Source organism: Myxocyprinus asiaticus, chromosome 45 (assembly GCF_019703515.2).
Source record: "Myxocyprinus asiaticus isolate MX2 ecotype Aquarium Trade chromosome 45, UBuf_Myxa_2, whole genome shotgun sequence".
Lineage (NCBI taxonomy): Eukaryota > Metazoa > Chordata > Actinopteri > Cypriniformes > Catostomidae > Myxocyprinus > Myxocyprinus asiaticus.
Window position 1 is genome coordinate 22279520 of NC_059388.1, and position 24919 is coordinate 22304438.

The 24919-nt window shown below is 38.4% G+C and overlaps 1 protein-coding gene across 3 annotated transcripts in view; it reads left to right on the forward strand.

Moving 5' to 3' along the window:
* Window positions 1-24919, forward strand: part of LOC127435494 (semaphorin-3aa-like) — an 88374-nt gene that overhangs the window by 29778 nt on the left and 33677 nt on the right. Inside the window, exon 1 of one of the 3 annotated variants that reach the window (XM_051689043.1) lies at window positions 6762-7275. The exons of 1 other annotated variant lie outside the window; for it this stretch is intronic. In XM_051689043.1, coding sequence (XP_051545003.1) covers window positions 7164-7275 — 112 coding nt within the window. In that variant the 5' untranslated portion in view covers window positions 6762-7163. Of the gene's footprint in view, window positions 1-6761; window positions 7276-14028; window positions 14075-24919 lie in introns of those variants that run through there. One more of the 3 variants, XM_051689045.1, reaches the window with a different exon arrangement.

A 24919-nucleotide genomic window follows, 5' to 3' on the forward strand; every position in this document is an offset into this window, starting at 1 on the left:
CTTGTTTACTTACCTGTCATTGAAAGAACTCCCATTTTGCTTAATGGTAGATTAAGTGAAGCCTATTTATCATTTCCTAACAAGACTTGTATATTTGTCCAAATACTGTAATTGACTCCCCATTGCTGAAACTCTCCATTTGATTAGGTTACATTTTAATTTCAGCAGCCAAGCAAAGAAGTTAATGCTCTTTCTCTGTCCTTCTTAACCCCAATTCCCCTTGACTAGGGGCGCTGGGGGGATTTTCTGCAAGCTTAATCTTTCTGATTGGGTTATACAGATGGAATAATGAGCGCTTTTCTGTTGTCTCAGCCTATCTGGAGTTAAGCTCTGTGGATCGGGCCATTTACTGACGCCACACTACATTTACATATACATGAGATTTAAAAAGACCTTTTGCCTCTTGGATTAGTTCAGCTTCCTCACAAACTCTGCTCAGCCTTTCCACATCAGTAGCGCTTTTTAGGAGCGCTCTATCAGACAATAAACTCATGTGATCCAAAGCTGAGACCTGCATATCCATTGAAAGCCTTTTCAGTATCTACCCAGCATGTAGTGTGAATTAGTGTTTGTTCTGAACTGAAAACTTTAGTAAATTAGTTTAATGTAGGTCTTTATTTATTTTTTATTTTTTTTATTTAATAGACTGTGGGAGTTTTAATTGCTATGTAAGTAGCACCAAAATTACCATTGTGTTCCAATGGTTTTACATGGTACCACTGTATTCCATGTATTTGTTTTTGTTTTTAGGATATATACAACTGTACTTCCATGGTATTCTTTGAAGTACCTTGTAGTACATTGTAAATACTATGGTACATTTATTAGCAATCATTCAGTACCAAGTTTTTTTTGTTTGTTTGTTTTTTTTTTTTTTTTTTTTTTTTTTTTGTCAAAAAGTAGTTTTTAGAAACTAAAAGGTACCAAATGAAATTTCAAAAAGATTGACAGTTTTCAAACAGGTTTCCTGAAAACTCCCCCTGTCTACCATTGTTTATAGTCCTGTCCTAAACTCGCGCAATTGGTTGAGCTAATGTTGCTATATCGGTCTAGTCGGGATGCTCACTGCAATTTTTGTAGCACCACAGTATTTATGACTTTTGAGGAAATAACCTACAGTATAGTTGTCTCTGCATATTAAGCTTGGATTGTAGAAAGTCTTATAAAAAAAAAAATCAGCTTAGCATGAATGTTTTACTTGGTAAAATGACAACCCCAAAAAACATACTTTCAATGGAAGCCAGGTGCGCAAAGTCTTTCCATTCTTACTCATCTTAACTGGAGATTGTCACACAGTAAACCACACCACGATATATCTCCATCTCATTCTGTTGTCCCCCAACTCACGTTACATCACCCCCAAGACAAGTCCAGGCACTGTCAGACTTTATGAATCAGATCAATGTTTTTGGGGTTTTTTCTTCTTCCTATGTTCTGCTGTGTAAATCACTCCTGTAACTCGAGGACTCCGCTGATGCACAGCTGGAACGGATGCATCTGTGGCAAAGACACTGCGGGATGCTTCCTTCACCGTGATGGACGGGAAGGAATAACTGATAAAAAAATCTGTAATTCCTTCCAGTAATTAAAAAATCAGGTTTTTAAACCCGACACATCTTTACTAATGTTTTATAAGGGTGCTGTTCCACCTCTACAGCAAAATGCGATTACTCAGTTTATTTACATAGCCTCTAAACATTATGTTTATGGTTTAATGTCAAAACATTACAATGAAGGATTTAGTATCAAAAGACTGAATGGGGGTGGGGTTGGGGGGGGGGTCAAGGTGGGGGCATCTGGAGGTGGAGGGTGTGACAGTGGATTATGAAACTTCCGTCACCATCATGGCAAGGACTGTGACCCCTTTAGTGAAATAAAGAGTGACCTCTGATCTTTGCACCTCTGGTGAAACAGAGGAAACACCCCTTTTCCGAAGTGGAAATGGGCAGGAGATACTAAATGAACTGAACACACCCTCAAGTTCTGAGTACAATGCCAAATGCAGTACAGCTTCTGTGTGCTGCGTCATGAAACTTGGTAACTGTGGTTTTTACAGTTATAAAAGCTTAGAGCTTTTTTAAAAAATAAATAAAAATAAATAAAAAATTGTAAATCAACATAAATAAACAAAGTTAATATATTTTTAAAATATCTAACCAGACACAATGTGACAAGTTTCCAGCGAAAAGATATTTGTCTATCCATACTGAACGCGAAAAAATCTGCATGATGTGATACAGTCTCAGCCAACCAGAAGATATTAAATGTTTAATGTACAGGTACGTATATTGAGGTATATGTGTCATTACCCCAAAATCAACTTTAACTGTAGATGCAATTTATGTGAACAACAGAACATCTTTATATTTTCCCACAGCACCATAAATGTCCAATCTCATCACCACCTGTCGCCTCCACGCTGGTATAACAGACCTCTCAATCACATCAGGCCATGGAGGGCAGCAGGAGGCTTTGCCATTCCAGGAGGAATCTCTGGTAAAGTAATTACGCCACAGTCTCTCTCATTCTGGAGTCTGATACAGCCCTCAGGTTACTTACACACTCTCTTGAGAGAGGGAAGCTTTTTGGCCCTGTCTACAGTGATATTTCTCCTCTTTTATTGCTGTTATTACCATGCAAATCCTGTGTCATCCTGTAAAATGCTGTGTGATCCAAGAATGAGGGGTGCAGTTGTTTCTATCTATCTATCTATCTATCTATCTATCTATCTATCTATCTATCTATCTATCTGTCTATCTGTCTATCTGTCTGTCTGTCTGTCACTTTTTTCTTTCCAATCTATTTACAGTATCAATCTATCTGTCTATCTATCTATCTATCTATCTATCTATCTATCTATCTATCTATCTGTCTGTCTGTCTGTCTGTCTGTCTGTCTGTCTGTCACTTTTTCTTTCCTATCTATCTATCTATCTATCTATCTATCTATCTATCTATCTATCTATCTATCTATCTATCTATCTATCTATCTATCTATCTATCTATCTATCTATCTATCACCAGAAATGTGTTCCTCTTTGGTCTCCATGAAGAAACTTTAACCTCTTTACTAAAATATAAGGCAAGCAAATAAGATGTACTGATAATCCTAAAAACCTAAACAAAAAAGCAATGTCTCATCTGTCTGTCTGTCTGTCACTTTTTTCCTTCCAAACTATTTACAATCTATCTATCTATCTATCTATCTATCTATCTATCTATCTATCTATCTATCTATCTATCTATCTATCTGTCTGTCTGTCTGTCTGTCTGTCTGTCTGCCTGCCTGTCTGTCTGTCTGTCTGTCTGTCTGCCTGTCTGCCTGTCTGTCACTTTTTTCTTTCCAATCTCTCATTCTGGAGTCTGATACAGCCCTCAGTTTACTTACACACTCTCTTGAGAGAGGGAAGCTTTTTGGCCCTGTCTACAGTGAAATTTCCCCTCTTTTATTGCTGTTATTACCATGCAAATCCTGTGTCATCCTGTAAAATGCTGTGTGATGCAAGAATGAGGGGTGCAGTTGTTTCTATCTATCTATCTATCTATCTATCTATCTATCTATCTATCTATCTATCTATCTATCTATCCATCCATCCATCCATCTATCTATCTATGTATCACTTTTTCTTTCCAATATATCCATCCATCCCAAAAACTGCATGCATTATTTTACATGCCTTTTCCTCATGAGCAGATGTGATCTGAACATGTCTGAATAAGTAACTGGTTTCCTGATCTGTGTGTTTTACTGGTCACTCTCACTTTCTCTTTGTCTCACTGGGCCATGTGTTGACAGAGCAGACCAAGGCTTCTGAGCTGGCATCACAGGGAGTGGAGGATGTGCGTAGAATGGAGACTGAGTTCTTATGCCAGGCAAACATTGCACCTCTTTTCCCTCCTCTCTCGATTTTTCCATTTATCTCTGCTCTCCTCCACTTATGTCTTTCCCCTCTCACCTAAACTGAAACTCCTGGAGGGATTACAGGACGAGTGAGTGTGCATGTGTGGTTTACTAGTATCTTCTGACTTTGTGTTCAGGGTTTGCACAACAAAGTGATGGGAAGAGACGTCACTGCTTTACTTAGTCAAGCAGGAAGTGTGCCCTCTCAAACAGGAAGTTACTTCTGGAAGAGTGGAACCTTGAACATGGCCATCAGTTAGTCATGACAATGACCTCAAAGGACACACTCCAGGAAGGGAAAGGCAAGTAGAACATGAGAGTGCAGTTTTAGCTTCCGTAAAGGGGCATTCACTCTGACAGCTATTAAATTGCTGAAGGTCACCAAATATCTGTACGGCTGGTCTCTAGTAGGCTTCCTAATTAACTGGAAAATCCAGATCCATGCTGGTTCAGGCTGGTTCAAGATGGTTAGCGCTGATTTGGTGCAATGGGGCAATGGGGCAATGGGATTTGCTCCTATTTAGACACAAGAGCATTATTGAGGTCAGTTACTGATGTTGGGCAATGGGGCCTGGCTCACAGTTTGCATTCCAATTCATCCTAGGTGTGTTTAATAGGGATTCAGGTCTGGGCTTTGTGCAGGCCAGTCAAGTTCTTTCACACCAGACAGAGTAAATCATTTCTTCATGGACCTTGCTTTGTGCATAGGGGCATTGTCACGCTGGAACAGAAAAGGGCCCCATTCTACCGAAAATGTTTGTCTAAGAAGATTGCATGGTTGTATATTGAATTTATGCACCTGCTAGTAATGGGTGTAGCAGAAATAGCCAAAGCCATTCATTAGAACCAGGTTTCCATATACATTGTTTCCATGTGCATGCACATGTTGTGTGCCCCTGCATGTTTATGCATGTCAGCGCAATATGAATGCAGTTTGCCTCTAGACCTAGTAGTAAGTCGTGCACAGGTAATCATTTACAAGATTTGGTTACAAACAGTAGATTGCACAACTGTTAACCTCACAATTACTTGCTGCATTAGATCAAGAGATTACAAGGACCACTATACAAACTATAATATTCCCAACACAACTTCTGACTGACAGGATCCATTTGCTGTGTTTCAAAGGTGGCCACTCCTCTGTGCATCTCATGTTTCGGAGGCTATATTTACCACATTGACACTGACAGGCCCCTGGAAGCTAGTTGTCAATGAGCTATCTCATTTTAGTGCATAGCGAGTCGCAGTTCATTAAGACATCATTAGTCAGAGCACCCTGACAAATCCCCTGCATATTTCTACTGTATAGGAGAGCAAAGACCAGAGGCAAAGTTTGACACGTCACTGGACATACTTGGGATGTGGTATCTACAGTTGGTGGATGGAGAGCAGAGTGTTCCCTGCTGAAAAGACCAGCATATGTTGTGCTTTGGATGCTGGTCTCTTCATCAGGCTTTTTGATGGTCACACTTTATATTAGGTGGCCTTAACTACTATGTACTAACATTAATTACATACAAGACTATGTATTTACTGTTTAACTACATGTTGTTCTGCAAAATTCCCAAATTTGCTGTTACTGAGGTTGAGGTATTGGTAGGTTTAGGAGTAAGGGTAGGGTTAGGGTTAGGATTAGGGGTTAGAGTTAGGTTTTGGGATAAGGGTTGGGTTAGGGGTAAAGTTAGCAATGTAACTACAAATGTAATTAAATGCAAGAACTTTAAATGTAATTACAATGCAACAACATGTATATACATAATAAGTACATTGTATCAAATAGTTAAGTACATAGTAGTTAAGGCCACCTAATATAAAGTGGGTCCTTTTTGATTAGCTTACCTGGCAAAGTATCCTTGGTCCAGCAACTTCACGAGGTAAGTTTTGCTGGTGAAAAACATGTCTATGTTGGTCCACCAGCTAGACCCGCACCAAACCAGAATAAACCAGCTGAGACCAGCTTGAAAATTTGTGTGTGAAGTTCTGCCAGAGTTTGCAGGTTGATGATTTTTACCCTACTGGTACTTAAGGTGTGGGTGTATAGGGTATGTCTATCATCTCTGCAAGTCTGTTTGGTGTAAACACCTTAAGAGCTTGTTTGCTTGTAAAGGTGATGAGATATTAACACAAACCTGCCCATGAAAGCAGGAAACACTTACATGTGGAGATGCCAAAGGCACTGAGAGATTCATGGTGTTTTTTTTTTGTTTGTTTTTTTTTTTTTCAGGGTTATGTATAGTGACTGGTTAAGCACACATTTAGCAAGCTTATGAAATACCTAAACACACACTCAGCTGCTGCTTGTTAGGCACTTTTGTCTTTAGCACTAAGGGATGAAATATCACACATAAACACCTCTGTCTATCAGAGGCTTTGTTACAACAAACATTGAGTGAGAGGTAAAAATTAACAATTTTAGTGTAGCTGAGGTTTTACCACTTATGAGACATTGCTATTTTGTTTAGGTTTTTAGGATTATCAGTACATCTTATTTGCTTTCCTTATATTTTAGTAAAAAGGTTAAAGTTTCTTCATAGAGAACAAAGAGGAACAAATTTCTGGCGATAGATAGATAGATAGATAGATAGATAGATAGATAGATAGATAGATAGGAGAGAAAACGAGAGAGAAGTTGGGAAGAGAATGCATTATGGCTATAGCATTTAAGCAATGCAGAAATGAAAGACCAAACGAACCTGTGCAGAAGTCTCTCATGCCTCTTCTTTCAGCTCCGCTCCCTAATTCACCCCCCTCCCCTCCCTTCAGCTGCTCTCCCTTCCTCCTCCTCCCCTCCCTTTTTGCGCTCCGGTGGATGGTGTACTGCTCTCTCTCTCCCTCTGCCTCTCATTCAGCCTGAGCTATGGACACAAGCAGAAGCAGTCTGTGAGAGTGTGTGTGAGAGTATGTGTGTGTGAAGCCGGAGTGGAGTGGCTCTGCCGGATCCCTGCTGAAACTCTACCTCTTCTGTGAACACAGAGTCCCACTCAGCAGTCCAGCACAGCAGGTCTGGAGAACCCATCCCAGAGGAGTACACCTTTACCCCCACGACCACTGAAACGGCCCCCACATGGAGCCCTGTGAACCCCCATCTCCTGCCTGGCTTGGGATCTGATTTCGTATTTCCCCCTTGGGGACGAACTCCAGGCACTGGATCTTTTGAAATAAGGTGGAACTGTGAGGATCTCTGCTATCCCAGAGGGAAGCACTTTGCTCTGGGCACTGTGGGCTTCAAGCCCCCCTGGGCTGGAGGCCAGCGCTCCAGCACCATGGATTACCTAGTTGGGATTTTTCTCCTGTTGTGTGGGGTGGTGTTACCTGGAAGTGTGGCACCCCAGCACACCAAAGAAAATGTGCCCAGACTCAAGCTCTCTTACAAGGGTAAGTTTTAAAATCAGACCAATCACCATATTATAATGCATGGAATAGAAACTTTATATATATATATATATTTTTTTTTTTGGAAATTAGGTTTTTTTATCTTTTCTTCTATCCCATACCTATTTCTATTCTCAAAATGGACACTTTTTTAAATTAATAATAATAATAATAATAATTATTATTATTATTATTATTATTATTATTATTATTATTATTATTATTATTATTTTGGTATGCTTTACAAGAAGGTTTTATGTGTCCTATAGTATTTAATGCATGTTAGGTGTTATGAACTAACAATGTACAATAATTGTTTACAGCTTTGATTAGTTTTGGTAAATGTACATTTATAAATATCGAATGTTTATTGTTAGTTTATGTTAGTTCTTTAACTAATGGTAACGTTTAATGTTAAAATGCATTAGTGTATGTACAAATTAAATAAGTCATAACTCAAATCATTGTTCATGTTTACTATTGCATTAACTAATGTTAACATATACAAGCAACCTTATATATATTCTGCTTGCTTCACTCTGTTACTCCAGTGTATCATTTCTGTCCAGTTTCTCTCTCTCTCTCTCTCTCTCTCTCTCTCTCTCTCTCTCTCTCTCTCTCTCTCTCTTCTCTCTCTCTCTCTCTCTCACTTACATATGATCTAATCTCATTTTGTGCTGATAGATTGTTTCCATATGTTAACAAGTGGTCTTAGTGATATGGACCTGTATGTGTTGGCTCTCCCACATGATTTTTCTAGTGAATTATCCTATACGTTTATGAATTCTGAGTGAGGTATCTTGACTCTGCAGTTGCGACCAGGAGTCTGTGGGCATTAGTCTAAATTCCTCCAATTCCTCTCGTGTCTCCAAATTGATTTTACAGCAATACTTCGAGTTTATTAGCTTTGTCTGGGTTTTCAAGGAAAGTACTAACACTCTCTCATCTTAAAGGGTTACATGCGATAGATAGATAGATAGATAGATAGATAGATAGATAGATAGATAGATAGATAGAGGCTAGGGATCTACAGGTATTTTAAAAATACAAGCATGATTCTTTCTACTATACTCTGTACATTGCACTCGAATGCTCGGGTGATGCTGGCCACTATGCTTGAATGGTGGTAATAGCAAACATGTTATTCTCTGGGCTGTGCTATTTTAAAAGAGACAGTGGAGAGATTCAGACTATAGCAGCCTCTTTGTAAACCAGAGCTTTTATCTCCCATGGAAATAAGTGGCAGCATTTTTGGCATATTTTGGGCTGTTTCCTTTTTAATGTAAGCTCCATGGGATTGCTGTGGTTCTTGTTCAGGAACATGACCAAAAGTATATGGATCTATGCATGGTGGTGATCTCTCTTGCCCTCATTCGACCTCATTTTGTAAATATAGCCTTCTGTTCTGTTAGTGAATCTGTGCATCTGATGTTTGTGTTGATTGTAAGGTCTGTGTGTGACATGGGTTTACCCCACCACGGTCCATTTAATGACCTCTCATTTCTTTTATAGATAGAATGAAAAAGGAGTGCAAAGAAAGATACATTTTTGTCTGAGAACGTGTTGTTAGGAACGCCGAGTACTTAGAGCATGCAAAGTGGAGAGAGAGGAAGATCTGTCAGGACATTTTATTTAAGAAATTAATTGTTGCTCCAAGCATCGGCATCTGTTGTTTAACTTTGAGAGGGAAGGATGGAGACTTTAATATAAAAAAGATGTGAGTCCATCTGTGTCCAATCACATGCGTTATTGAGTTAATGTTATTGTGCTTCGAAGGCCCAAAACATTATGGGGGGAAAATCCTGCATTGTGTCATCAAAATTCTTTCCCAACTTGTACCACCTGTGAAATTTACCTTCCTCAGATTTCTGTTAGGTCGTCCATATTTCACAAGCGTTAGGCCTGTTTCTCACAGTTCGCGTAAGCAGCGTGTAAGTAGTAGCGCATATTATTTTCAGCTGCCATTTTAACAGGTAATGTTAAAGGGATAGTTCACCCAAAAATGAAAATTCTCTGATCATTTACTCACCCTCATGCCATCCCACATGAGTATGACTTTCTTCTGCTGAATACAAACAAAGTTTTTTAGTAGAACATTTCAGCTCTGTAGGTACATACAATGCAAGTGAATGGTGGCCAGAACTTTGAAGGTCCAAAAAGCACATAAAGGCAGCATAAAAGTAATTCAAATGACTCCAGTGCATTAATCCATATCTTCAGAAGCAATAATGATATGTGTGGGTGTTTTTTTTACTACAAATACTCCTCCCTGCTCAGTAGGTGGCAGTATGCACAAAGAATGTGAATCACTAAAAACAAAATAAGAGTGTGAAAGTGAAACTGGAGATTTATAGTAAAAAAAAAAAAAAAAGACTTAAATATTGATCTGTTTCTCACCCACATCTATTATATTGCTTCTGAAGGCATGGATTTAACCACTAGAATCGTATGGATTACTTTCATGGTGGCTTTATGTGCATTTTGGAACTTCAAAGTTCTGTCCACCATTCACTTGCATTGTATGAACCTACAGAGCTGAGATATTCTTCTAAAAATCTTAGTTTGTGTTCAGCAGAAGAAAGAAAGTCATACACATCTGGGATGGCATGAGGGTGAGGAAATGTTGAGAGGATTTAAATTTTTTGGTGAACTATACCTTTAAGCTAGCGTGCCACTACAAGTAGTTTACCACTGAGCTTATTTTTTACACTCTGTAGACATATTTATCACCAAGACCTTTTGCAAGATATTGGTTTATGGAGCAAAATAAAACACTGGAGTGTCTGTCTGACTTTTTCTGCATGCAGTGATAGGCACAAACACTTTCTGTGCAGTAGAAATCTGACTGAATCCAGACGATTAAGCGGTTTACAGCCTACACGACAATGTGTAAGGCCATTTAAACACCGTAAACATTTTTTGCTTTTCCTTTATCGGGCTATGGTTATAACGGTTCAAGCAAAAATTTTGATTTTTGGCCACTACACCGATTTCACTTTTCATGTCAACACATTTACCGCCATCTTATTGGCTTATCCAATGTGTGCAAGTGTTATGTGTATGCCTGTTTACATTTTGATGTCAAAAACAGAGAATAGCCGGATCGTTTTAAATAGGCTCTTTAAAACATTTAGGATGGTAAATGGCCCCACACACTCTACAATAAGATGTTTTCCCATTGGATAAAAATGCTTTGTGTGTGTGTTTGTGTGTGTCTTTGTTTGTGTGTGAGACAAATGTGTCTGATATATTTTCGGCCAGTAGGATGTGTGAGAACGGAGGCTGGCTTTGATAATTAGACACCTGGCCATGGTGATAGAGCTGTGTTTTGTGTGTCTGTTTTTGTGTGTGTGTGTGTGTGTAATGGAGAGAGATAGTCATGTCCACAGGTGTTTGATGGCTCTTTTGATGCTGTGCAGTATGACAGATCGCTGTTCACACCCACACAGTGTCTGAGTGTTAAAACGAGAGAGGAAGAGAGGAAAGGCTAGAGGAAGAGTGGAAGGGGGGGCTTAGGGTGGGTAGAGAGCGGGTGTTTTAATGAAGGCGGTGGGTAGACAGTAGTTGGCCAGGAGAGGATAGTCGTTAAGTGAAGTGTCATTCATTCTCACTCCCTCTGTGAATACAGCATAGTAATTAAGCCAAATAAACGTGCAGACATGATCTCCAGGGACACACACTCAAACGAGCATGGAGAGAGACACTCACGGGTATCGCTTTCTCACACACACACATAGATTTATCATGAGTTGCACATGGAGTCTGCAATTCGTGGACACTCGCAGTCATGTCGCCTCTGGGGAGGCCAGTCGGACGATCACAGTTGGAAAGATCCATCTTAACAGGGCACAGTTATTAAATGACGGCAGAGTGATAGATTTTCCTCTTCGTTTCCCCTCCCTGTAATTATACCACCACCATGTCTTCTCTCTATTCCTCTTGTACGCTTTAAACTGCCGTTGGTGAAATGTTCTCTTGTCAGGGCTATCAACACACCCATACATCCATCAGTATGGAGAGAGAGACTTGTGGGCTAGGCCTTCATATACTTGTCAAATGCTGCTGAAACTGCCTTTCGTATCTCAAACATGTGGTTATGAGGTCGTGAATTCACACTGTAGGATTAGTGGTGGGTTTAAAGAGTCCATGTGCTCCCCAAAAACTCACATAAATACCATTTGAGGTGGATGGGCAAGCATGGGGTGGTTGTGGTTAGTGTATATGAAGACAGTGCCCCCTGCAGGTGGCAATGTGCGGGCACATGACTGTGATTGGGAAGGGGGGGTTCCTTTGTTAAAAAAAAGAAATAAAAAAAAAATAAAAAAAGGCAATCCCCGCTATAACATGCTGGTAAAATGGTGCATCAGTGACTTTAAAGTGCTTGTGAAACAACCTGATAATTACTTACTACAGCATAATTACTGGGCTTCCCATTTGATTACATTGCCCCATCCCTCCTGGGATTGATTGGTATGGGCGACACTGGGACGAGGAGAGACTCTGAGTCGTCGGAATTCAGCCTAAATCTTCCGAAATAGACACTCCTCACCCGACCGCACTGGACGCAGACTGGAGGCATCCCATAATAGCGGGCTGGTCGCTGGCTGCTGGGTGAAGTACAAGTTGCCATTGAGCCACTATTTGGGCTGGATGGGAATGATTATATGGAGAGGCTGGGAGTGATGTTGGTCTCTCTCTCTCTCTCTCTCTCTCTCTCTCTCTCTCTCTCTCTCTCTCTCTCTTTCTCTCACGGCTTCATCTGCTCAGAGCACTGTCTCTTTCCTGTTTCTTTTCACCAGAAATCCACAGTAGATATCTAGCCTCTCCCTGTCTCTCTTCTTTCTCTCCCACTTCCTCTTTATCATTGTTGGTGAAACTACTTTAAAACTGTAGTTTGCCAAGCTAAAAGCTACTCATAATTTAAAATAGAGTCAAGATACTTGTACGAGTTTCTAATTACACTGCAACTATTTCATTATATATTAGGCTGTGAATCTTTTTTTCTTTTTTTTCTTTTTTGAACTAATTCTTCACCAGTTGTCTGTGATTAATCATGATTAATCATGGTACATTATACATTACAACAAATAAATAATACAAAAAAATATAATCATAAATATATATATACTTCTTTACTTCATTTAAATATGTACATGTTAAAATATATTTAGTTTTATGCTGATAGAGTTAATTAGACACATATTTACAGGTATAAATATTTGATAGAAGTATATGTATACATATGTATATGTCATAAAATCAGTTGGGCAAAATCTTCTGCCATTTTCCAGTGGACTTTTTTAATAAAAGGATCAAATGGGCAGATTCAGTTCACGTCAAGCTTTATTGGCTAGATAAACTTAAGCGTACATTGCCAATTCATTATTAGATACTATACATACAGATATAAAACAAATTGAATGCTAATGTCTAATTTGCTGTAGTTTAAAATCTCAAAACTAATATTTTCTTTGGCTGCCGCTCAGTCTTTACAGGTATAACTGGCTGCAGCTTGCTGAATGGCCAGGTCCTTCTCAGTCTCTGTCGCACACATGCTAGGTCTCTCTCTTGCAGTTTCATTTTTTACACTGGTTCAGATGACAGTGACTGAGTGTTTTAGAGTATTGCAAAGAGATATGGTCCGTATCTCTCCCACACCTTTTTCACCACTTGTGGGTCTCCATTTTCCATAAAGTTAATCCGACCCATGTTTATTATGCTTGGGACATGAACAGCGCATATTGAATAAGCGTGCACTGCTCCACAAAATCAGTTTCTGTGCTTGGATGTGCAGTCGAGATAAGCATGTACCGCCTGTCAATTTATAAATGCCAATTTTAGCCAAACAAAGTGGTGGAAAACATTAGTGAACTTTCAGGAAGTAAAAAAAAAAAAAACACACACACACAAAAAAAAAAAACCAGATACATTATTAAGTGCGTATTTTTTTTTACGTTTTAAACAGTAAACTGTTAATCTCAGAAATTAACGTTCAATTTCCCAGCCCTAATATACAGTATATACATACTGTGTATACATACAGTACTGTGAAAAAGCATCGGAGCTGGACCTTGGAGCAGTAGAAGAAGGTCGCCCGTTCCAATGAGTCCCGTTTTCTTTTACATGATGCGGACGGCCGATGTGTGTGTGTGTGTGTGTGTGTGTGTGTGTGCTGTATATATATGCAGTATATACAGAATATGATATAAAAATGGCATAACCTGTGCATAGTTGTCCACCCTACTGAAATAGTTGTAGTGCATAAACACACTGCAACTATTTTACTAGGGGGGATAACTATATACATAAACTGCATATTTAACTAAATATTATGTTTTTTGTTAAATTATTATAATAAATATTATTATATTATGTTGTGTCACTACAAAAAAGTTAATCCATTTAATCAGTTCAAATGAAATGTCTAAACGAACTTTCCAATGCCTCAATATGATTATTATTACTTCAGTTTGACAGTAAAGCAGTTAAAACAATATGGCAATGTAGCATTTTGTGGCTCTAGCAAAAGGAAAACAGCTGAGCTGCTGTCATGCTACAGAAAAATTTAGTTAGTTTGTTGCTGCCCAACACTTCTTTTTACCTGTCTATTATGTTTGCAATCTCTGTCAAAGATTGTGATTTTTCTTTTATCTTTCGTGTCCTGTCTCTCATTCACTCTCTCCTTCTGTTTAATTCCCTCTTTCAGTGTCTCTTTTCTTCTGTCCAGAGTGCTGTTGAGAACTTGAAGGTCAGCTGAAGTCTTTCTTTTGCATGAATTATTTACTCGGTGGCTGTGGTAAAGGTTCGTCCCTATTGACCTTTTTATGTACCACAGTGTCCTGTTGTGTGCAGTCTTGTGTGGACAGCCTTCTGTTAGTCCTGTTAGAGGGCTGTTTTCATTTCAACACCCACTTGGCTCAGGGATTTGCACATTAAGCTTAATCTCCATAACACAGATTTATTAATAAACAATGTGTTCGATTATTCAGATGCAGTGTGTATTTACACCTGTGTGTCATATATTGCGTATTAGGTTACTGAGTGGATATTGAGTGTAGTGTGTTAGGAGGCAATGCACCTGTCATTGAATTTCAATAGTGTCCATAGACAAGCATTCCAGACGAGTCAGATTTCTTATGACTTTAGTGTGTGTGTGTGTGTGTGTGTGTGTGTGTGTGTGTATTCGTGTGTGTGCTTGTTTTGCTTTGTGAGGGCCATATTTCTGTTATTTCAGTCAAGTCAGTTTCATTTATAGCACTTTTTACAATACACAGTATATTGTTTCAAAGCACCTTTACAGAAAATAGAGCCTCAGTGAAACAAATCCCCCAGTGAGCAAGCCAAACGTGAGATGTCCTCACAAATATATAGTAAAGGTCCTCACAAATATAGTAAGACCTCTTAAATCTGACATGTAAAGATCCACTATGAAAAATGGTCTTAATCATTGTCTTTGCCTTGTTTTCCATTAAAAATATCTAAACATCCTTAAATCAAAATAGATTTACCAGAGAAGCAAATAAATGTATCTGTATTTAAATATATTTAAAATCTCTAATATTTAAAAATCTAAAGAGGTTTATTCTAAAATAAAACGCGTAAAAACTATGTGGAAATGGGGTGATAAAAATACACCTTTATTCAGTAAATAAAAGGAATTAAAGAATGCATCAATACAAATAATTAACATTGTCTTAACATCATATAATTTTGCATTACAATTCTGCAAAATGTATTTTGCTTTAAGGGCGTTCAGATATTTTTACTGGAAAACAAATCTATTAAGAGAGAAAAATACTTAAGACTTTTTTTTTTTTTTGGGCATTTGGCATCTTTACAAGTAAAACAAGGTATACAAATGGGCCAAATAATGTCTTGATTAAAATCTACAAACATTCCAAAAGGTGTCTTTAAAGAAATAGTGTCATTCGGGTATATTCATTATGATTAGCTTAATTCTAGAATGATAGAATTCAAATCTTCTCAAGTATTTGTGTAGTATAAGTTCATCATTGCCTCTGATGATTTAACAAAACACTTAATCTTTTACTCTACTCAAACTCCACTCCTATTTATTTTCATTAGTGCTGTCAGTTGATCAAATTAAATACATGCGATTAATCACATGATTTTTCAAAGTTAATTGCGATTAATCACAGTGCTGAAATTTGACTATATATACCTCTTTTCCTGTCAAATGCATTTATTTCCTGTTTAGAAAACAAAATAATTTGTAATATTTTATTAAATTTATTAACATTTTCCAAACAAAGTTTTTAACATTATAAAGATAGAAAGGTATTAAGATTAAGGCATTAAGAAAGGCACCAATTCAAGTAACTTTTAAATGTTTCCCAGAGTCTAAGTGGGAGGTTGACTAATTGAAATAACTAGTCCCAATAGGTTGCTTATTCGTTGCAATGCGCATTAAATCTCTTAAACCCTCATGCTCCACAATATTAATCAGCCGGCAGGCTATCCTTTTTGGATATGGAATTCACATGATTCATGTCAGGACATCATGCGCCACTTTGAACTCCACATAAAAAGTGCTGCAGACAAATGGCTTACTACCCATACTCTTACTGCTGCTGTCTTATTTATGTATTGCAGAAACAGTAAGAGTAGTATGGTTGTATGCCATCCCAAACACGGCCAACTACTTCTGCTTTTCGCGCTGGCACTGCTCATGTAATGGTACTTCATCCGAATTGTCCAGTTATCATTTGCTGACACTTCAAAAGGTCAGCAAAGGACACTTCAAAAGGTCAGCAGCAAAGGGTTCAAAGTTTAAATTATTTGAACTGGGAGAACTCCAACAAGCTAGCTTACCACAGCGGTCCCTCATCAGTGCCAGGTGGCTTTTTGGTCAAAGTTAAGTCTTGACATGCTTCTATGGTAATTAAATTCTGCCTCACAAAGGCTGCACAGCACTTGTTCTTTTGTTTTTGTTTTGTAAGTTGTCCTTTCTCCATTGCTTGATCATTGACATAGAATCGCAGTTGTGTGTAGGTGCATTACAATCAGCCAACAGTGTCCTGCAAAGTGGACTTTATATGGTATTCAGCCATCTTAAGTGAGATTCTAATCTGAAGGGTGCATATACAGTATGTTCAGTTAGAAGGGCAATCTAAACATCATGGGGAATAAGGGTACATCGATACAGGAAGTGGAGATGGGAATTTACCCACCAATCATTGCAAACTAGTAGAGTACTACACAAAATATGGCAAAAAAAAAGAAAAAAAAAAAGTGTTTGGGGACTCTGGCATTTGTATCAGTATCTAATGTCAAAATTGGTAAATGCGTTAATCGCGTTAAAGAAAAATCAACGCATTAAACATTTTAAATGAATCACATGCTAATTTTAATTAATTTAATTACATTTTAATTAACGTGTTAATTTTGACATCTCTAATTTTTATGCCAGATTATCTTTTGCTCTCTGTACATGAGCTGTCTTTCTGTGTTTTCACTGTAGCAGCGGAGAATTGATTCAGCTTAAGCTGTGTCTGGCTGCACAGTCTGTGGCCAAGGGCCAGCTTTAAACAGACTCTGTGGTTCACCCGTCATGTCGCAGGCAGATTCAGGGGTAATTAAAAGGTTCCACATACTCTCCCCTCTCTCTGTGGATCAGGGCAACACAGGAATCTCATGCGGTCATGCTCAAATATTGTGTTGCAGTCTGCGAGATGAGAGATCAGAGAAAACACTGGAGTTTTAGCGGTGCGTGCGCATTCATGTGGAGCAACACATGCACTTAGATTGCAGCGCATAAATGTAACACCACAGACAACATGATAATTAAATTTTGAGCCCTGGATGCTTATGTTTTAGCTCAAAATGCCTTATATTTAATTAGGGCTCTATTTTTGAAGTGTGTACTCTTGTACTGTGCCCTAAACAGGAGGAGCGATGCTATAAAGTGACATGTGATAAAAGCAATCTCTTTAATATAAATCTTGAAAAAAACAAATGTATGTCCTAAACAGCCATGACTGCAGTGTGTAGTCCCGCTCACTGTTGAATCTGATTGATCCAGTAGTGTAGTCTAGAGCATAAGCAAGCATACGCCATATACAGTGTTGGGTATGTTACTGCAAAAAAGGAATTCATTACTAAATACTAATTACATCTTCTACATTGTAATTAGATTACTGTACTAATTACTCTGTTTGAAAAGTAATTAAATTACTCATTACTAATTACTTTTCTAAAACCCATATCAACTTTGACCAGATGGACAGTAAAAGGACAGACATCAAATTATTATTTTAATTTTTTCAAATAAATCCTAGAACATCAAATAAATTATTCTTGAACTGTTCTTAAACTGTTCCTAAATGGTTGATAAAAATCTGTTACTCAAAATCGATCACTATGTTTATAATTTATTCTCCAAGCAAGTACATTTGTTGCAAAAGTCTGTATTTCATGAAAGTATCGTAGGCAACATTCATAACAGTATAGTAACAGCAAACAGTTTTAACAATGCACAGCGGCCCTTCAGCAAACCAGAGCAAAAGGGAAATACTTGGCTAACCGATTATCGCGTGCTGAAATTTTATTTGTACAGTCACATTAAGTCCTCTTTGACACCTGAACTTCTTCAGAACCTCGAATCTTAGTGACACCTGTGCTAAAAACAAGCTAGACACAGCGCAACAAATGAAACAGAACGCAGGTCTCTCGAGGTGCTTGATATGGTGTCTAAAATACATCGGTATTGCGCGAGACTCGAAAGAAACAGCAAGACGCACTGCAGCTGTCAAAGACATCCGTCTAGTGCGTGATTACATCAGAAAACATTTGAAACACAACGTTTGGTGTGAACAGCCCCTGCAATCTCTTAAAAATGTGTATCTATTAGGGCTGCGTATCGCCAGCCAGCCACCTCACGATACAATACGTATTGCGATACACGTCACAATTTAATATATATCGCGATACATCACGATATTATGATTAGATTTTGATTTTGCTTTTAATTTCATTCATGTGGGTATATTTCAGATATAATGTCCATTTTGCTTACATACAGTATGAAAGAAATTATCTTTCAGATAACGCTGTTATTCATCATATAGGGGACCTTCTAACTTGTTAAATTACAGACATATACATTTTACAAATTTTATTTTATCATTAGTTTTCATCATTTGACATTTTAGCTATTTTTTTTATTTAGTCCATGGGGGTCCTGAGTAGCTCCCCTGGAGTCGCGAGTTCGAATCCAGGGCATGTTGAGTGACTCGACATGAGGCCCGGTTTCCAGGGAGGGTAGAGTCACATGGGGTAACCTCCTCGTGGTAATGTGGTTCTCGCTCTCGGTGGGGCGCATGGTGAGTTGTGCGTGGATGCTGCGGAGAATAGCGTGAAGCTTCCACGCACACTATGTCTCCAACGTAACGCGCTCAACAAGCCATGTGATAAAATGCGCGGATTTACGGTCTGAGATGCAGAGGCATCTGAGATTCATCCTATGCCACCCGGATTGAGGTGAGTCACTACACCACCACGAGGACTTAGAGCACATGGGGAATTGGGCATTCCAAATTGGGGAGAAAAAAAAATGTAGTCCATGTATTACATCAATAAATATTATGTATTGAAATTGCATCTGTTATATTGCATATATACAGTATATTGTTACATGTTTGTTTACATGCCTAATTTGTACTATTTACAAGTATTTACTTATATATGTAGAAAAAGTGCTAAAACGGTACTGTCTCTTTAAGACCTGTGGCAGGGACAGTAGTGTTTGTTTGGTCGAATGGCTTCTTCACAGAATCCTTGCTATGTGTAATTAGAATTAAATGTTTCTTTTATTGTTTTTGATAAATAACTGACTGAAGAGAACATAAAGAATATTAAAAGAGACATTATTAAACAACAAATGGTTTGCTTGGATCTAGTCTTTGGACTCACATCACACAGAAAGAGTCAAAGCTTTTACTCTCAACACGCAGTGAAAAGATCTCGGTGCTGAACTTTTTCGCCACTATACCACTCAAACACTGGTGAGTGAAATCAGAAAAAAACTGAAATTGTTTGTAGCATATGGGAAGTATTTATGCACATATGATTGTAGGGGACTGCAGATAGAAAGAAAAAGCAATCTTTCCAGCATATCTTTGAGAGAAACCCTGAATCCTGCAGGATCAATCTATTTCGTGCCTCATAGAAGTGACTGCACTAAAAATATCACGATATATCACAATACATGGATCTAAATATCATGAGAAAAAGTATTGCGATATTTCGATATTTGATTGTATCGACACAGCCCTAATATCTATGTTGTGTGTCAAGTGCTTTAGTAGGTACTTGTGCTTCAGATCTGCATTTGTCTTCTTATCTGCATTTGTCATAAACTCGTAGTAATGGGGATATTTCCATTTAGTAAAACAGCCACTCGTTTTTTACAAAACCTTTTCACTTGAGCGATTCAACACAGTGGCGTACACAGGCATACTACCAATGCATTTAAAGGGGACGCATTGAATTAGAAAACAAATGTTATTATTAGACGTTAAATTTAGATTTTCAATTCAAAAGTGTTTTATATAGAATTGTTGAAAGTCTATACAGTATGTAATGCAAGAACATCATAAGTATCTGTAATTAAATTATGAAAAAATTAAGAGTAATCCCTACTTTACTTTTTCAAGGAGAAAGTAATTTAATTACAGCAACGTGTTACTTTGTAACCTGTTACACCCAACAATGGCCATATGCCCACCTATCGTTCTAAGGATTTTGCATATCCTTACCTAAAATGAGTGATGATACATATGGCCGCCAGAACAACGATAGGCTTTTGACCTGTATCTTTTCAATCTACTGCCAATGCTGGAGCACTGAGAGTGAATTTTGATTTTCTTATTTTAAAAAGTGTCTGCGTGCTTGTGTGTTTCTCTCTAAAAGCACACAGAGCAGTGGCATGGTAGAAAGTCCTACTCAGCTGAGCAACTAATCAGAATGTTTGTTTCAGACTGGATATTTGCTAATCAATCATACTTTCCATTTGAGTAAGAGGCAGGACTTTTCTAGCGTCTTCAGTGAAATGCTGATGCGCCAGCAGCGCAAAAGTAGCCATAATTGCCACTGTAAATTTACTTCACTCACTGCTAATCGTGAACATATTTATGCATTTAAATGCATCTTATCCTCTTAAACTTTGTGAAAGTACTGACTGTACCCATGGTAGTTTTTTATGATCTGTGCAGATGCTGGCCAAAGTAGATGTTATCTGAGTTGTCCCATAATTATTTCAAATGTAATTGTTTTCTGCCTTTTACGTCTGTCAGTGAAGCCTTTTTTTTTTGTTTGTTTTTTTGTTTTTTGTTTTGTGACATCAAATAGTTTCAATTTGTATTTCTTAGTAAGACAACAATTTCACTATACTATACTAAACAGATAAGCACATTATAGTACACAAAAAATAAAGCAAATAGCCATTAAGTCTTTAATTATAGTAATATAAAATAGCATTACTACACTCATATTAGCTACAGTTAGTTTTATTAATTTTAATTAATTAGTGTTACCCATTTTACTATTAATAAAATGAACATGTACAGGTGCATCTCAATAAATTAGAATGTCGTGGAAAAGTTCATTTATTTCAGTAATTCAACTCAAATTGTGAAACTCATGTATTAAATAAATTCAATGCACACAGACTGAAGTAGTTTAAGTCTTTGGTTCTTTAAATTGTGATGATTTTGGCTCACATTTAACAAAAACCCACCAATTCACTATCTCAAAAAATTAGAATATGGTGACATGACAATCAGCTAATCAACTCAAAACACCTGCAAAGGTTTCCTGAGCCTTCAAAATGGTCTCTCAGTTTGGTTCACTAGGCTACACAATCATGGGGAAGACTGCTGATCTGACAGTTGTCCAGAAGACAATCATTGACACCCTCCACAAGGAGGGTAAGCCTCAAACATTCATTGCCAAAGAAGCTGGCTGTTCACAGAGTGCTGTATCCAAGCATGTTAACAGAAAGTTGAGTGGAAGGAAAAAGTGTGGAAGAAAAAGATGCACAACCAACCGAGAGAACCGCAGCCTTATGAGGATTGTCAAGCAAAATCGATTCAAGAATTTGGGTGAACTCCACAAGGAATGGACTGAGGCTGGGGTCAAGGCATCAAGAGCCACCACACAAAGACGTGTCAAGGACAGTTGTCGTATTCCTCTTGTTAAGCCACTCCTGAACCACAGACAATGCCAGAGGCATCTTACCTGGGCTAAGGAGAAGAAGAACTGGACTGTTGCCCAGTGGTCCAAAGTCCTCTTTTCAGATGAGAGCAAGTTTTGTATTTCATTTGGAAACCAAGGTCCTAGAGTCTGGAGGAAGGGTGGAGAAGCTCATAGCCCAAGTTGCTTGAAGTCCAGTGTTAAGTTTCCACAGTCTGTGATGATTTGGGGTGCAATGTCATCTGCTGGTGTTGGTCCATTGTGTTTTTTGAAAACCAAAGTCACTGTACCCGTTTACCAAGAAATTTTGGAGCACTTCAGGCTTCCTTCTGCTGACCAGCTTTTTAAAGATGCTGATTTCATTTTCCAGCAGGATTTGGCACCTGCCCACACTGCCAAAAGCACCAAAAGTTGGTTAAATGACCATGGTGTTGGTGTGCTTGACTGGCCAGCAAACTCACCAGACCTGAACCCCATAGAGAATCTATGGGGTATTGTCAAGAGGAAAATGAGAAACAAGAGACCAAAAAATGCAGATGAGCTGAAGGCCACTGTCAAAGAAACCTGGGCTTCCATACCACCTCAGCAGTGCCACAAACTGGTCACCTCCATGCCACGCCGAATTGAGGCAGAAATTAAAGCAAAAAGAGCCCCTAGCAAGTATTGAGTACATATACAGTAAATGAACATACTTTCCAGAAGGCCAACAATTCACTAAAAATGTTTTTTTTCTTGGTCTTATGATGTATTCTAATTTTTTGAGATAGTGAATTGGTGGGTTTTTGTTAAATGTGAGCCAAAATCATCACAATTAAAAGAACCAAAGACTTAAACTACTTCAGTCTGTGTGCATTGAATTTATTTAATATACGAGTTTCACAATTTGAGTTGAATTACTGAAATAAATGAACTTTTCCACGACATTCTAATTTATTGAGATGCACCTGTAATCAAGCCTATTAATTAAAATAGACAAAAATCAAGCTACCATGTGGTTTTTAGTTGTGTACTGTACATCATGCCAGCAAGAAACTTTCTTACCTTGACATGCATTTTGGATGCTCAGAAAGGACTTTGATAACAACAGACCATACTTTTATATATATATATATATATAAATAAACATTTCTTACACAATTTCTGTGACTGATAAATTCACAGTATGCCCACCTCTTCCACCTCTTCAGTCACCTCTAAACCACTGGATTGGTCCAAAATCCTGCTGTACATAACTCAACATTAAACATCAAATATGTGCTGATTGGCAGTGATTGTGTCGCATCACACTGCATTTTCACTTTTTGTGGGGACAGACAAATTACTTGCTTTAAACTTGCTGCATTGTGCCTGTTAAAGGAATGTTCCAGTTTCAATAAAAGTCAGGCTCAATTGACATAATTTGTGCCATATGTTATGTGCCATAAAAAAAATAAAAAATGTTAGGCACTTACAATTGAAGTCTATGGGGACCATAATCGTTAAAAAATGTTTTTAAAGTAAAGCCACAAGACTTAAACATTTTACGTTAAACTGATTTTAGTAAGACAAAATTGCTTACTAACCATACCTGTGTAAACGATTGTCCAATATTACAGTATATCCATTGCCATGATGACTTAACGTCATAACGTCAGCAGTAATTAATCAAATACTTATCAAATTATGTTGAAGAGCGTTATAACCTGGCATATATCCAGATGCACGGTGTTGTCAAGCGCACGTTCTGCATGTTTAAGAGATGATCTAGGTGTCTGGATCAAAGTGATGCTGTTCAGTCCCGGCAGGGTGGGTCAGATACGGTGGTCTGCAGCATCCTCAGCTATATTGCTCTCAGAACCAGACCGCAAGATCAGAATTGCGCTTGCAGCAGCGATTTTGTGGGCGCATTTGCACCATTGTCTGATCTGCATAATTTCTTTAGTGAATCGGGTGCTAAACGAGTGCAGTTAGCACATGTAAAAAAACGCCGCTTTTAGTGGGCACTATTCATTTTTCCAGTGTCTCTGTGGCACTATAAAAATCCCTGTGTTTGTTTTGAGCAACCAAGTTAGACCCCACCCAACAATGTTACTCAACCAATGGTGTGAGTTGGGGTTGGGACTATCTGACTGTTTGAACAACAGCAGATGAGGGGCATGTTCGGTAAGCTGTTTTAAAAACATTTTTTTATTTTTGAGGTGCTAGTGTTGCAGAAATTACATATTTCAGCTTTAAGCTGATTTTTTTATTATTTTTTTATCTTTAAGTAGCAGTATGTGTGTCTTCTGTAAAGCAGACATCAGTCTTTCAATCTCTGGTTGGCTTTGTTAAGGGAAGCTTGAGGTTTAAGCCAATTTGCAGTAGCATAAATTGTCTGTTTGTACAGAGGCGTCTTTTATTAAAACTAATGGGCATAAATACATTGTGATTACATTATGTTTCCTGTTGGTGTTACTGGGAATCAAATTACCCCTTGGATGTCAGCCCTCTCTCAGCAGCCCTTCACAAGCTGTCAATCCAACATTCTCACGCCAGTGTGAGGCTCTCATAGGCCAAGATCCAACACGGTTACTGGGGCAACTTACCAAAACCTGCAGCCAGTTACATGCGAGAGCAAGTTAAAATGAAGCAAAACTAGGCACTTATTCATATCCCAGGGCTTAAAGCAACATGCAAAACAGCGTGTTAAGCAAATCTCTGTTTCTAAAATCTAGGTTCTCTCAAGCACGAAACCGACAGGACCGAACCACACACTTAGCCCATTGAGAAAAGGAGAGCAGGAGAACTTTTGCCAAAACCGTGTCATGGTAGACAACCTATGTTTTGAAGCACGCCATTGTTCTGTCTTAAATAAACAGGTAGCGCCCAAAACCATCTGCAGCACTCTTTCACTTTTTATTCCTTCTTTCCACACTTCCCTCGCTCTCCTGGGGTGGTGAGTAGCCTGAGGCGGACCCAGAGCACAGAGGCAGTAGAACACGCGCACACACGCGTTACACCACTCAAACACACATACACTCACCTAGACACTTACAGATGCAGAGATACATAACTGTATGCCCTCTCCAAAGTTATATCATCTGGTTTAGTCCTTGAGACTCATATTGCCTCTACTCTTTGATTTTCACTTTCTAAAAACAAAAACAGATAGGTTAGCTTTCTGCAAGTTTGATTGAGTAGAATGTCTTTATTTGGTCTTCCCTACTGAAAAGGCCAGCTTTGGCATGCATGAATTTCCATGCTGGTCCAGGCTGGATTGAGCTGGTTTCGTGCTGGTCTAGCTGGTGGTCTAGCGAAGTCATTCTGATCACCAGCAAAACATGCTGGCAAAGCAGCATAATCTTTCTGGTGAAGCAGGTTGAGCAAGAAAGTTTTGCTGTAGTGATACATTTACTGTAGAAGAGAGAGGTCAGGAAATTATGAGGCAGTGGGAAATGAGATCAGAAAATGTTGGAAG